The 15,487-nt window shown below is 44.5% G+C and overlaps 1 protein-coding gene across 3 annotated transcripts; it reads left to right on the forward strand.

The window, feature by feature from the left end:
* The first annotated feature begins 93 nt into the window (after positions 1-93).
* fkbp8 (FKBP prolyl isomerase 8) lies at positions 94-14,951 on the forward strand. 3 transcript variants are annotated; one of them, XR_006316190.1, is made up of 8 exons: positions 94-837; positions 1,312-1,481; positions 1,839-1,927; positions 2,775-2,995; positions 5,258-5,430; positions 7,057-7,134; positions 11,473-11,627; positions 14,529-14,951. XR_006316190.1 is itself a non-coding variant. In XM_043721519.1 (8 exons), exons 1-8 carry the CDS (start codon positions 501-503, stop codon positions 14,613-14,615), a joined length of 1,287 nt encoding a protein of 428 aa, XP_043577454.1. In that variant the 5' UTR covers positions 100-500; the 3' UTR covers positions 14,616-14,951. The 3 variants fall into 3 exon arrangements, 2 of the variants coding, with proteins under 2 accessions (XP_043577455.1, XP_043577454.1); XM_043721519.1 differs by having other exon boundaries at positions 100-837; positions 11,496-11,627; XM_043721520.1 differs by lacking the exon at positions 7,057-7,134 and having other exon boundaries at positions 96-837; positions 11,496-11,627.
* The last annotated feature ends 536 nt before the right edge of the window (positions 14,952-15,487 follow it).

Here is a 15,487-nt window from a genome sequence, read left to right on the forward strand (position 1 = left end):
CGGGTCTGGGGGGGGAGAGTGAGCCGGGTCTGGGGGGGAGAGGGGCCGGGTCGGGGGGGCTCCCCTCCTGCACAGAGTCTGTTTAACTCCCTTTCTGACCCCGGGGTTAATCGTGTCTGGGGCCTTTGCTGCTGCCGCACTGATCTCAGCTGCCTACTGTAGTCGATCAGCTGCGCCTTCAGGGAGCAGACTCTCTCTGACTGTTCCTTCTCTTCCGAAAGGGATAATATTTGTTGGGGTTCTAATAGCCATCTCTCAAATCACCAAATATTAATTAGCAAGTCTAGGATGCTGTTCAACTGTGGGGGGCATCGCCATTTACCTTGATCCTCTCCTTAGTGGCTGTCCCATTGAGGAGCTGGACTGCAACTTCAAATGTGAACACTCCATTACTTTCCCAGTAATGGGGACAGTGTGAACTTCTTGGTGCTGAATTCTTTGACAGTTTGTTTGTTTATTTATTTATTTCTCCCCCCCCCCCCCCCAGTTTCTGAGCTCAAATGGAGGAGGTCGCCCAGGGTTCTGAGGGGGCAGCTGGAGATGCAGTGACTACAGGGAGTAAGCACGATGTCGCTCACACTTCAGGGAAGATCCCAATCTACACGAAAGCCTCTCTCCTTGACAGTGGGGAGGATGTTGAGATGAGCAACGATGACACAGATGAGGAGGACACAAGTGAACTCCCCTCTTTGGAAGACTTGGGACTTACTGAGGTCCAGAATGCAGCTGAGGAAAATTCCAATACCAGCATCAAGGAGATGAACGAAGAGGCTAGAAGCAGGGCAGGAAATGAGGACAGTCCACAGGAACCAGATGACGAGTGGCTTCAGGTCCTGGGTATGGCTCAGCTGTCTCTCTCACTGTAACCTGTCACATTTCACTCTCAAGTTAGATGTTTCTTTAATACTGAGAGAGTGCCGCACTGTTGGAGGGTCAGTGCTGAGGGAGAGCAATGTGTTGGGGGTGGGTGGGTCAGTGCTGAGGGAGTGCCATACTGTTTGAAGTATTGTTTCAGTCATGATGCTAAGCTGTTATCCAGTGGCTGGTCATGCCAATGGTTGATATTAGATCACTCTCGCTTTCTTTCTCTAATGTCCTTTAGGGAAGGAAATCTACTGTCCTTTCCTGGTCTGGTCCACGTGTGATCCTGATCACAGTGTTGTTTTAGGCTCTTAACTATCCTCAGGGCAATTAGGCCTGGAAAATAAATGCTGGCCCAGCCAGCGAAACCCAGAAATATGAGCGCCAGTAGTATTACAGAATCCTCTCTTAGCCAGTTCTTGGGGCTTAATTTCCTGTTCACTCCCCCAGGGAATGGGCTGCTGAAGAAGAAGGTTCTGGTAGCTGGCCAGAGTCAGGAGCCAAGGCCACAGAAAGGTCAGAATGTAACTGTGAGGCTGAAGATGGCATTGGAGGATGGGACAGAGGTGGAGGAAGATCCCAATCGGTGTTTCACCGTGGGGGACGGTGACGTTATCCAGGTTGGTTTTGGGTCGGGCTGTTGGTTCCTTTTAATAAAAGCAAACCACTGCTGACTGGAAATCTGAAATCAAAACAAGAAAGTGATGGATGTGACCCTTGTTCTGAACTTGCAAAAAAGATGCGTTTTTGACTCCATGTTCCCCATCCCTTCCGTTCTGTCCCTCCTCTCCCTCTCCCCACCTCTCTCCCCCTCAGCCACTCTGCTATTTCCCCTTTTCCTGCTACAAAGTTAGTACAGCACTTTCTGTTTAGATTTCTGGTTCCTTTGTCTTTGCAGAGGCAGGTTGTGTGAGAGCAATGTTTCAGGATCTCTCTCTCTCTCTCTCTCTCTCTCTCCCTTTCCCTTTTTAATCCAGGCATTAGATCTCTGTGTTCAGCTGATGGATCAGGACGAAGTTGCGTTAATTATCTCGGATGCAAAGTATGCTTACGGCAGTCTGGGCAGGTGGGTGCAAAGATCTCCTTAGAAACCCCACACATCTGAATCAGCAAATTTGAATCCTTACTACAGTCATCATCAGGCTGCTTCTTCACATCGGTCCCTCAGCACGAGTATTAACTTTATCTGGGGTCCACATTTCATTAAGATTCCTAGGACGTGGACAGTACAAGCTTAGATACAGTGTAAAGCTCTTTCTTCTTTTTTAAACTGAAAGTGAAGTCCTCTGAACACTGTCCCTATCAAACACTCCCAGGACATGGACAGTATAGAGTTAGATAGAGTAAAGCTTCCTCTACAGTATCCCCATTAAACACTCCCAGGACAAGGACAGTACGGGGTTAGTTACAGAGTAAAGCTCACTCTACACTGCCCATCAAACACTCCCAGGACAAGGACGCATGGAGTTAGATACAGAGTAACGCTCCTTGTCCTCGCTGGGTGGTGGTGATATAGTCGTGAACATAGCTGCTTTCAAAGCAGTTGACCCGAGTTCAATTCCCAGCCATCGCAGTGTTGCAGTTTCTCAAAAAATAAAGCTCCTTGTAAAATGCTGAGGTGCTCTGTCATCTCTCTCTGATTTCTGTTGATTTTTGGCTGACTTGTATTGGGCTTTTGTCCATGCATTTTTTTTTGTGTGATGAGCCTCTTGGATTTTGGAGTTTTGCAGTTAGCAGAATTTCAGCCTGTTGTTTTGAACAGGATTGTACTGAGATCCCATGGGAGCCTGTATTGATGCTGTGTCCCCAGGGCATCATCTATTTTTTTAAGATAAATATTCTGTGCTATGTAACATATGTGGAACTGGTTGGTGCAGTGAAAGTTGTCATTAATGCTGTCTCTTATCTCTCAGCTCCGAGCCCAGTGTGCCCTCAAATGCCACTGTCCATTTGGAGGTTCAGCTTCTGTCTGTGCGTGACAGCCCAGACTTGGAGTTGTTGTCAGGGAAGGAGAGACTGCTGCTGGCTAATAAGAAACGAGAGCGAGGAAACGTGTATTTCTTGCGCAGTGAATATGTCTTTGCAATCAGCTCCTACGATATTGCTCTCAATATTGTCAACTCCAGCTCCAAAGGTAAATTTAGCACAGCACTGCTGCAGGAGTTGTTTGAATGGAACTAAACTGAAAGATCATACTTAATATGAGAAAAGGGAATGCAGGATGAGGCCATTCAATCTCTTTAGTTTGTTCAACCATTCATTGAGCTTCTTTCTGGCTGTCTATAGCTTGGTATTCCTGTCAGTGTATGATATAAAGTGATGAATTGACCTGGCCCTTTGTCACAATCCCGCTCCTAAAAGGCTGCTTGCCTGTCCTGCCCTGTCAGTGGAGAGGCATCTGTCTCTCTATAAACCAAACCATTATTTTCAAAATCCTCTTTTGGATCACCTACAAAGCCTAAATGTTCCAGGGAATTTGAATTTTGTTCATGTTTTGGCGTGTGGCATTCCGGTAAATCTGGCTCATCTCATTGTGAGTTACCGGTATTTTTAACCAGCCTGCTCCGATTTAGATTGGATTCCCTCCAGTATGGAAACTGGCCCTTCGGCCCAACAAATCCACACTGACCATCCGAAGAGTAACCCACCCAGACCCATTTCCTTACCCTATATTTACCTCTGATTAATGCACCTAACACTATGGACAATTTAGCATGGCCAATTCACCTGGCCTGCACATCTTTTGGACTGTGGGAGGAAACCAGAGCACACAGGAAACCCACGCAGACACGGAGAGAATGTGCAAACTCCACACAGAGGCAGGAATCGATCCTGGGTCCCTGGTGCTGTGAGACAGCAGTGCTAACCACTGAGCCACCCTGCTGATGTTTTGACTTGTGTCTGGAGCAAGTGGGATTTGAACCTAGATCTTTTTAACCCTGAGGTTGGGGACAGTACCACGGCGCCTGGAGTATACCCAATTATTCCAGATATGGTCTTGTTTGAACAGCTGCAGCTTCTTCCTCCCTCTATATTCTGGGCCACCAGTTGTCAAGCCACACGTTCCATTAACCTTTGGATATTTCCTGTGTCTGAGCTGCTTCGTTTTAATGATTGGTATAAAGGGCTTCCTGAATCTTGTAATAAAGTACAAACCGACAAATAAGGAATAGAAGTAGGTCATTCGCCCCTCTGATCCTGCTGTGTCATTCAATAAGATTGTGGCTGATCTGATTTTAATATCAACTCTACATTCTTTAATATCAATTCTAGTCAAGTCCCCTCAGGATCTTGTCTGTTTCAGTTCAATCCCCTCTGACTCCTTTCAAATCCAGAGGATACAGGCTCAACCTTGTCTAGCCTTTCCTCGTCAGGCAAGCTGCTCATTCCAGGTATTAGTCTGGTAAACCTTCTCTGACTTGTTTACAATTCATTTAAGATCCTTCTGTAAGTAACTGTACAGGAAATTCTGCTATCATGCATGTTTTGTTAACACAAATTTGCTATAACACAATAGATGAATTAAGGACACTTTCGAAAGTTTGAAGTTTTAAAGCATGTATTAGTTATAACACGGTTCTGGCCCCGCTACTTTAAACGATGCTGCTATTCTGCGATTTTCATATAACATGGGGTTGCATGAGAATGGAACTACCGTGTTATAGCTGAGCTGACTGTATTCCAGATCTTGAGCATTTCTAACCTTTCACTGTTTTAGGTAATGCTGGGGTGAATAGAATCCCATACTGTGGAAACGGGCCATTTGGCCCAACAAGTCCACACTGACTGTTTGAAGAGCATCCCACCCAGACGCAGACCCAGCCCCATACCCTGTCCCTGTAACCCTGCATTTCCCATAACCCGTCTAACCTACACATGGTTCACTTATTGCTCCTAAATGTATGATCTGGTGCTTTTCTGCATTGAAATGCTCCCGCTTCCCTCTGTTTCCCACACTCGTTTAATCTATTATTCGATGGCTTTTATAATCTTAAATCAACAACTGTACTGTTTGCTTTCTGTCCCTGTCTTTGACAAACCTAGATATATAAATCTCAGTTATGTTATTTAAATCATTATTGTTTGAGTTCACAACATTGAACCTTCTGGGATGCTGTGAGTCACATCCTTGGAGCCTGTGAATAGTCAGTACATGCTATTGTTCTGTTATGACACACAGATTTTCACACATATAAAAGGCAGCAATATTCGAGCAGCTTGCTCCCAGCTCTCAGATCTGTCATTTGGCTGGCTTTTTCCAATTGTCTCAATATTGTTTCCCTGCTGTTACCAGTGGACACTATCTTGCTCCCTCTCACTCCTTTACTCTCTTCCTCACACGTTCTCTTGGTCACTCTCTCTCTCTCATTGTTTGAACCTTGATGTAACTTTGCAGTTGACTTTCTGGAGGGGGAAGAGGAGGAGTTGATGAACGTGAAGGTGAAATGTTTGAATAATCTGGCAGCTGCCCAGCTAAAGCTTGAACACTTTGAGGCAGCTCTGAAATCCTCGAATGCAGCCCTTCAGCACCAACCGAACAACGTCAAGGCCCTCTTCAGGAAAGGAAAGGTAGGTCCAATTTCTCACAAAATCTAATTTTGATACAATAGCGCTTCTTCAGTGATGTCTCTGAATTGTACTTCTGGTGAGTGCACAACAGAAAAGCCAATGAATCATACGGCACGGAAACAGACCCTTCAGTCCAACCAGTCCATGCCGACCATTATCCCAAACTAAAGTAGTCCCATTTCCCTGTGCTTGGTCCATATCCCTCCAGAGCTTTCCTATTCATGGACTTATCCAAATGTATTTCACATATTGTAACTCTACCTGCATCCACCAGTTTCTCTGGAAGTTCATCACACAAAGAACCACCCTGTTTAAAAAAAAAGCCCCACATGTCCTTTTAAATCTTTCTCCTCTCACCTTAAAAAATATGCCCCCTAGTTTTGAAGTCCCCCCAATCTAGGGAAAAGACCCTTGTCATTCACCTTATCAATGCCACCCCTCAACATTCAATGCTCCAGTGAAAAATATCCCAGTTTTTCCAGTCTGTTTTTATATCCCAAACCCTCCGTTTCTAACAACATTCTGGTGAATCTCATCTGAACCCTCTCTGGTTTAATATCCTTCCTATAACAGGGAGACCAGAACTGAATACAGTATTCCAAAAGTGGCCTCACCAATGTCGTGTACAACCTCAACACAATGTTCCCAACTCCGATACTCAAAGGTCTAAGCAATGAAGGCAAGCCTGTTAAATGCCTTCTTAACCACCCTGTCGATATGTGAAAAAACTTCAAAGAATTATATACCTGAACCCCTGGGTGTCTCTGGACTACAACACTACCCAAGGCCCTACTTCTAATTGTATAAGTCTTGCCCTTGTTTGTTTTACCAAAAAGCAATACATCCCATTTATCCAAATTCAACTCCATCTGCTTTTTACACCAATCCCTTTGATTGGACACTACCCTGGATTACTTCTGTTATCCACAGTTGGTAAACTTTCCTTGTTGGACCTCTGTCCATTAATTCCTGAAGAAGGGCTAATGCCCGAAACGTCGATTCTCCTGTTCCCTAGATGCTGCCTGACCTGCTGCGCTTTTCCAGCAACACATTTCCATCTCTGATCTCCAGCATCTGCAGACCTCACTTTTTCCTCTATCCATTAAAGTAAATTATTCTTGTTGTAAGCTACGTATTTGTTCTTCCAATGTTCTTCTGTCTTTTGTCATGTTGTTTAACATGGGTTCCAATCCACTGTAGCCAGTTTGGTTTTTATACCTTCACTACTTTACTTATTTAGATTTAAGACCCTAATTTCTGATAGGATTTTTTTACATTAAATTTGAAAGCGATGTTCAATCATATTGATCACTCTAAACAGGACCGAAACCTTTGCTGCTATATTGGGTGAGCACAGGCTTTGTTTGTCTTGTGTGATTGGAACCAAGGACTGTATTTTACTTTGATCTCAGCCTATCTTAAGCACATTGTACCAGCAGGTAGTTATGTGATAAAGAATTGCTTATCCGGGAAAGGCATCATGGTTCTGTCTTACAATCCACATTTGCTGTTCCTGTCTGTATGTGTGGCCTGCACAATAGTCTCCTACAACAGCTGGTTTGTTTAGCAGAATGGGCAGAGGCTGTACACTTGACACCCTTTCACCAGCCAGTGTTCTGTTCCTAGGTCCTGGCCTTGCAGGGTGAATACACAGAGGCCATTCCCGTCCTCCGGAAAGCTGCACAGCTTGAACCATCAAATAAGGTGAGCGGGCCCATTTGTGCAGGGTGTTGGTAGCTGTGATCGCTGTTGTGTTTTGTCACTGAGAGGTAGCATGGGCTTTCAGGCAGATCTGGCAAAGGTTATTTCCTGTGTGAACAACAGTCTTGTCCTCCCAGTATTGGATCTATTTGTGTGTGAGTGGGATATCGGCCTGCAACTTGCTGTGGACATCCGCAGAATGTGCCTTGAACTGCGTCTGTCCCCATATTATAGAGTCCTAGAGATGTACAGCATGGAAACAGACTCTTCGGTCCAACGTGTCCATGCCAACCAGATATCCTAACCTAACCTAGTCCCATTTGCCACCTTTTGGCTCATATCCCTTTAAACCTTTCCTATTCATCTACCCATCCTCATGTCTTTTAAATGTTGTAATTGTACCAGCCTGTAGCAGCTCATTCCATACACGTACCACCCTCTGCATGAAAAAGTTACCTCTTAGGTTCCTTTTAAATCGTTCCCATCTGAACATAAACCTATGCCCTCTAGTTCTGGACTCCCTGACCCCAGGGAAAAGACTTTGTCTATTTATCCTATCCACATCTGTCATGATTTTATAAACCTCTATAAGGTCACCCCTCAGCCTTCGATGCTCCAGGGAAAACAGCCCCAGCCTGTTCAGCCTCTCCCTATAGCTCAAAACCCTCCAATCCTGGCGACATCCATGTAGATCTTATCTGAACTTTTTCAAGTTTCACAACATCCTTCCTGTAGCAGGCAGACCAGAATTGTGCACAATGTTCCAAAAGCAGAGCTGAAAATGTGTTGCTGGAAAAGCGCAACAGGTCAGGCAGCATCCAAGGAGCAGGAGAATCGACGTTTCGGGCATAAGCCCTTCTTCCTGAAGAAGGGCTCATGCCCGAAATGTCAATTCTCCTGCTCCTTGGATGCTGCCTGACCTGCTGTGCTTTTCCAGCAACACATTTTCAGCTCTGATCTCCAGCATCTGCAGTCCTCACTTTCTCCTAGAACATATTCTAAAAGCAGCCTAACAATGTCTTGTACAGCCGCAACATGACCTCCCAACCCCTGTACTCAATGCACTGACCAATACAGGCAAGCATATAGCTATAGGGAGAGGCTGAACAGGCTGGGGCTGTTTTCCCTGGAGCGTCTGAGGCTGTGGGGTGACTTTTAAGAGGTTTACAAAGTTCTGAGGAGCATGGATAGGGTAAATAGACAAAGTCTTTTCCCTGGGGTGGGGGAGTCCAGAACTAGAGGGCATAGGTTTAGGGTGAGAGGGGAAAGATATAAAAGGGACCTGAAGGGCAACTTTTTCACACTGAGGGTGGTGCATGTATGGAATGAGCTGCCAGAGGAAGCGGTGGAGGCTGGTGGGTGGTGCATGTATGGAATGAGCTGCCAGAGGAAGCGGTGGAGGCTGGTACAATGACAACATTTTAAGAGGCATTTGGATGGGTATATGAATAGGAAGGGTTTGGAGGGATATGGGCCGGGTGCTGGCAGGTGGGACTAGATTGGGTTGGGATATCTGGTTGGCATGGACGGGTTGGACCTCCCAGGGAGTGTTTCCGTGCTGTACATCTCTGTGATTCTATGTCAAACACCATCTTCACTATCCTGGCTACTGCAACTCCACTTTCAAGGAACTATGAACCTGTACTCCAATGTCTCTTCGTTCAGCGATACACCCCAGGACCTTGCTATTAAGTGTATAAGTCCTGCCTGATTGGCTGTTCCAAAATGCAGCATCTTGCATTTATCCAAATTAAACTCCATCTGCCATCTGTTGAATAAATTGGGAGAAAGTGAGGCACCTTCCCCTGCCACCGCAGGAATTGCAAAACCTGCGCCCACACCTCCTCCCTCACCTCCAACCAAGGCCCGAAACCTGCGCCCACACCTTCTCCCTCACCTCCAACCAAGGCCCGAAAGGAGCCTTCCACATCCATCCCAGTTTCACCTGCACATCCACCAATGTCATTTACTGTGTCCGTTGCTCCTGATGCAGTCTCCTCTACATTGGGGAAACAGGACGCCTACTCACAGAGAGCTTTAGGGAACATCTCTGGGACATCTGCACCAATCAACCCCACGGCCCCTTGGCCGAACACTTCAACTCCCTCTCCCACTTTGCGAAGAACATGCAGATCCTGGGCCACCTCCATCGCCATTCCCTCACCAGCTGATGCCTGGAGGAAGAACGCCTCATGCTCCGCCTCGGGACCCTCTAACCTCATGGCATTAATGTGGATTTAATCAGTTTCCTCATCTCCGCTCCCCCCCTCCCCACTTATCCCAGTTCCAAGGAACAGGAGAATCGACGTTTCGGGCATAAGCCCTTCTTCAGGAATGGCTGAAGAAGGGCTTATGCCCGAAACCTCGATTTTCCTGTTCCTTGGATGCTGCCTGACCTGCTGTGCTTTTCCAGCACCATACACTCTCCTTTGTTTGAATAAATGTTGACTGATTATGTATGTACTGAAATCTCCTGGGTCTATTTCAACCTCTTTAATCTTTCTTTTTTCCAACACTGCCTATGGGTGAATTGTTGTCGAGCTTGCCCTCCAGTTTGTAGCTTCAGCACTTGTATGTGTTGAGAAGTGAAGGACTTGCTTTTCTGGAGGTTCTTCACCTGCCGGGTATTTTGAGGTTCCGTTCCACCAATGTGGAAGGTGCAGGAGGACGCTGAACACACCAGCATGGATCGGGCCCACCCTCGCTATGTTACCTGAAAGCCCACTCACTTTTCACATTAACATTGTTAACAACCAACTCTCCTTCATCATCAACACCAGCTCTCACAAATCCTCTACTCTCTCCAAACTATCTAATAGCTGATCACATCTCATATGGAATGAGGAAAATTTTCGCCTAAATATTGACAAGACCGTGAGATGAAGGAGCCGAATTAGGCCATTCAGCCCGTCGGGTCTGCTCCACATTCAGTGAGGTCATGGCTGATCTGATTACCCTCGACTCCACTTGATTCACTGACTGATTTTAGAAATCTGTCTCAGCCTGGAATGTACTTAATGACCAATCTTGGACAGCTCTCTGTGGTAAAGAATGCCCCATATTGACTACCCTCTGAAACAAAACAAGTTTTTCCTCACCTCTGTCTTCTTATTCTGTTAATATGTCCTCCGCTCCTAGACTCTCTGACAATGAGAAAACACCTTTCCACATATTCCCCGTCAGATCCCCTGTACTTCATTTTCTTTCAAAAAACAAACTAATATTCTTTTTGCCATCCCTATTACCCACTAAACTTGGATGCTAGCTTTTTGTGGTTTGTGTATGAAGACTTTTCTGCAGTCTTTTCTCCATTTAAATAAAGTTCAGCTCCTTTATTTTTCCTGCCAAAGTGTATAACCTTAATTCCCCACATTATATTCTTTCTGACAAGTTGTTGTCCAGTCACTTAACCTGTCTACATCCCACTGTAGACTGTTCATGTCATCCTCACCACTTCCAGTCTGTTTTTGTTATTTGTTCTGTAGACAAATCTCCTCACCTCTGTCCTCAAAAGGCCCCTAATTTTAAAGCGGTGCCCCCTGGTTCTGCAGTGACACACAAGAGGAAATATCCTGTCTACGTCCATCCTGTTAAGGTCATTCAGAGTCTTAAACCTTCAGGTCACCTCCCACTCTTCCAAACTCCAGTGGAAACAAGCCGAGTTCCTCAGGAGACAACCCACTCATTCCAGGTATCAATCCAGTAAATCACCTCCTTTCACATCAATTTTAAAAATCCCTTCAAGGTCTTGTTCCTTCTCTATCTCTAACTCCTCTAGCCCCTACAACTCTCCCTATCTCTGTCACCACCTCCAGCCCTGGTGGCTCCAAAATCTGTGTTCCTCTAATTTTGACCTGAACACCCCCATTTTCATGTCTCCACCATCAGCCTCTCTCTCTCTCTCTCTGTCAAGATGTTCTTTAAAACAGATGTCTTTGTTCTGTTATTTCTTTTTGTGCTTTGTAAATACCTGTTGATATATTATGTTGTATTGACCAAGCTGCCTCTTCCTAATTCAACTGAGGTTTGGAATTCGAATTGTAATGCAGGTTAGAAACTAATAGTTTTCTCGTAGTCAGGATTACTCGTGTGTTTGCTATAAAAACAACAGCCCTTGTTTAGTTTGTGTTAATCTAAGGTGACCCTACGCCAATGCACCTAACAGGAAACGTTATTAAATTTCTATTGGAAATCTGCATTGTGGGCAAACTCTCTGTCCTCTTGGATTGTCAGTGCCTTGACTGAACTCTATGATCTGGACAGACAAAGTGCAATTTTCTGAAAACCCTGTGATCATTGTTGCTGAGCGTCTTGGTTTGGACTTTTTGTGCTCTCTAATAGTTGCTGTTGCTGCTGCTCTGCAGGCGATTCAAGCTGAACTCTCCCAGGTCGTGAGGAAGCAGTCAGAGCAGCGGACCACTGAGCAGGCCATGTATCGCAAGATGCTCGGAGACATAGCATTGCCACCCCGCTGCCCACCATCACCATCATCCTGGGTATGTGAGTTAGAAACATTCATTACTCCTGTTTCCCCTTCACACTCGGCCCAGATTATATCTCCATGGAAACGGCTCACTTCTGATTGGAGCAGTCTTAAAAGTGTTGGTTAATGAGTCTAAAATTAGAATTCCTACAGTGTGCAAACAGGTCCATACCAACCCTCCCTGATCCATTCCACTACCCTATTATCACCTTTAACTAATGCACCTAACCTACATATCTGTGGATTGTGGGAGGGAACCAGAGTACCCAGAGGAAACCCACGCAGACACTGGGAGAATGTGCAAACTCCATTCAGACAGTCGCCCGAGGCTGGAATCGAACCCAGGTCCCTGGCGCGATGAGGCAGCAGTACTAACCAGTGAGCCACTGTGCCGTCATTTCAAAATTCACTAATTCTGGCAATGTTTCCTCAGATTGACAAGAAGCAAATATATTTATTCAAGAAGGGAGGGAGGCAGCAAATCAGAAACTCTTAGCTAGTTAATTTGACATCTGTTGTGGGGAAGGTGGTAGAATTGATCATTACTGAGATTATAACTGCGCGCTTAGACAAATCCAAGGTCATTAGGAGGAGTCAGCATGGCACCATCAAAGGGAAATCATGTTTAACCAATTTATTGGAGTGTTTTGAAGAAGAAGCTTGGTTAAAGGGGAACCTAAAGATATACTGTAGTTGGATTTCCAGAGTGTATTTGACATGGTAAAATTTTTGTGGTTATTGTGCACGTTAGGAGATGATGGTGCAGAGAGAAGCACATTGGCTTGGTTAGAAGAATAGCTGGCTGCTAGGAAATGCCTCCGATGTATAAGTAAAACTGGCAGGGTATGATGAGTGTCGCAGGAGTAATGTCGGGGTTTGGACTGGGGACTTCACTGTTTGCAATTTATGTTAATGTCTTTGAGGGGAAGCAAAGGCTTTGATGCTAAATTTTCAGATGATGCCAATGTAGGTTTGAAAGGAGGTTATGAAGAGGGTGTAAGGAAGTTGTGGATAGATATAGATATAGAGTGAGTGTACACCATCTGACAAGCTTTTGCTCAATGTGAGAAAATGTGACGATATTCACTTTGGCAGGAAGAGTAAAAAACAGAGTATTGCTTACATGAAGAATTGAGGGATGTCTGTGTTTGAGTCCATGAGTCACAAAATGTTAGTATGCAACTACAGCAACTGATTAAGGTGGCTAATGGAATGCTATCCTGTATTACAAGAGGAATTGAACATGAAAGAAAGCATTCCTTGGTTTTATGGTGTGTTGGTGAGGTGTGAAATATTATGCACAATTTTGGTCTCCTTTAAGGAAATATGTAAATGCATTGGACATGGTCCAGAGGAGGTTTACTGAATGAATACCTGGACTGAGAGGAAAGGTTGGGCAGATTGGGCTTTTTTCCACTGGAGTTTAGAGAGAGGGGTGACGTGAATGATCTTGACAAGGTGGATGGGAATGGTGTTTCTCTTGTGGGTCAATCCAGTACTGTGTAGCTGGGCACTGTTTTAAAAAAATTAGGGGTCACTCCTTTACAACAGAGGTGAGGAAAATCTTTTTCTCTGTGGGTTGTGTGTGCCTTTGCATTCTCTGTATTGGGTGGGAGATGAATATTTTGAAAGTAGCGGTATAAATTCTTAGGCACAGGAATCAAGATGTTATAAAACATAGATGCCAATGTATAATTCAAAACGCAGAAAGTTCAGCCACGATCGTATGGTGGATCCAGTTGGAAGGACTGTGTGACCTACTCCTGCTACTAATCTGCCACAAACTCCCAAGTATTTGGCAAAAATGATTTTCTTTTTAGTGGTGAGCACTGCTGTCTCTAAGCAGTGGGAACCTGGGTTCAATTCCACTGTTGGGAGACTATGTCTGTCTGGAGTTTGCACGTTCTCCCTATCTGCGTGGGTTTCCTCCAGGTGCTCCAGTTGCCCTTCTCAGTCCAAAGATGTGGTTAGGGTGGATTGGCCGTGCTAAATTGCCTATAGTGTCTAGGGATGTGCAGGCAAGGTGGATTAGCCACAGCAATAGGGTAGGGGGAGAGTTTGTGTGGGATGCTGTTCAGAGGGTCAGTGCCAAGGTATCAAGTACTACCTCTTTATTAATACTAATTTATTTTAGTTCCTCAAGTCCCTTGGTTGCTTTGTATTTTTTTTTTGGACAATATTTTTAGTACCATCAGTGAAAACAGAAATGAAGACCTGACATATGCTTCCTTCTTTTTCTCGACCAAACCCGCAATGTCTTTAGTCGTCCAGCATTCCCTACAGCTACCAGCCTTTCCTTTCATCCTCCACAGGAATATACTGTCTCTGGACTCTCATTTTTGAAGGCTTCCCATTTTCCATCCGTCCCTTTACCTGCGAACATCATCCAATCAACTTGCCTAATACTGTCATAGTTAGACTTAAACCAATTTAAAATTTTAACTTTTCGATCTCGTCTATCCTTGTCCATCACCTAGTTTCAAAACTAATAGAACCATGTTCCCAAAGTGCTCCCCCACAGGCACCTGAGTCACCTGCCCTGCCTTGTTTCCTGAGTATGTCCTGTTTTACATCTTCTCGAGTAGGTACATCTGCATATTGAATCAGAATATTTTTCTTCACATTTAAATTCCTGTCTATCCAAGTCCTTAACACTACAACAGTCCCAGTCTATGTTTAGAATGTTAACATTATTTGTTAGTATATGTTGTGGACCATTCCATCAGGCAGGTCTTTCCTGTCTAGTCAGTTTTTTTTTACACACAATGCATTGTAACCAAATTGCTCCTCATGAGATCCTTTTGATTGTAGCTCCCTTGTTCTGGTTTGGAAAAGGGATATATCTGACCGTGAGGAAGGGTAATGACTTTGTAATGGTTAACTCTAACTGGTATCCTCATCTTGGCTTTTCCAGAGGATTCCTTGGAAGTGGCTGTTTGGAGCAACTGTGGTTGCTGTCGGAGGTGTGGCTATGTCAGTCATCATCGCTGCAAGAACCTGATACTTAATAGTCAGAGTAACACTCTTAAAGGGACAAGCCACAAACAATTGCAGAATTTCTCTAATATGTTCTCTTTTCCAATTCAGAGCATTCTGGACCTTCTATTACTTCAGGTATTGTAAATAAAGTTAGAGGAATTGAGCCAACCCAATTCTTTCATTCCATTGAAATTTATTAACTTGGAACCCGTGACAGACTGCAGATTTGTTTTGATAGATAGATAGATCTGTTTTGATTTGACATTAATTTATTTCTTGGAGGGGAGCATGGAGCTTCCTACCAAGTGACATTTATCTAAAAATGTTTATATAATTATAATAAAATGTTTTTATTGAATTGTGTCTCTCTGGTTAGTAGCTTCAGTGTATTTATATTTTACCAGAGTAAGATCCACTTTGTAGACAGTGGATCAGCATCACACTGTTTAACGCTGCTCTGACTGAAATCTTTGGGAAACCGCTTCAGAGGGTGATTCTGATGGACATTTTAAAACTGTTTTCTTAATTGCTGTGAGGCAATGTGTAGCAGACTTCCAGCTGTTAGATGCAGGCTATTTTACTCCATTTTGTGACTGTCTTGAATGGTTAACCTTTGCACAAATTCACTGTGGGCGATGTGAGGTCTTGTGGGGCTTGCTCAAAGGCAAAGGGTTCCTCTGTGGAGGGCTGTGGCTCTGGCCTGAACATACATTCATTTGCCTGTCGCCCAAGCCTGACTTGAGAGAATTTTGACCATTTACTGGCTCATCCATCTGTAAACATTAACCTGTCAGTAGAGTGACTCAAAAGCTTTGTTTAATTGTAAAAGTGCCACCTTCCTGTGAGCTCCTTTGAATAACAGTTTTGCTTCAACTCATGGTGTTGCTATAAATG

This window comes from Chiloscyllium plagiosum, chromosome 31, assembly GCF_004010195.1.
Source record: "Chiloscyllium plagiosum isolate BGI_BamShark_2017 chromosome 31, ASM401019v2, whole genome shotgun sequence".
Lineage (NCBI taxonomy): Eukaryota > Metazoa > Chordata > Chondrichthyes > Orectolobiformes > Hemiscylliidae > Chiloscyllium > Chiloscyllium plagiosum.

Excerpts from the sequence above, each read along its gene's own strand:
- fkbp8 (XM_043721519.1), top strand. The coding sequence starts at position 501 with ATGGAGGAGGTCGCCCAGGGTTCTGAGGGGGCAGCTGGAGATGCAGTG. Across the intron at positions 838-1,311 it reads CGAGTGGCTTCAGGTCCTGG|GGAATGGGCTGCTGAAGAAG; the intron begins GTATGGCTCAGC and ends TCACTCCCCCAG. Across the intron at positions 1,482-1,838 it reads GGGACGGTGACGTTATCCAG|GCATTAGATCTCTGTGTTCA; the intron begins GTTGGTTTTGGG and ends TTTTTAATCCAG.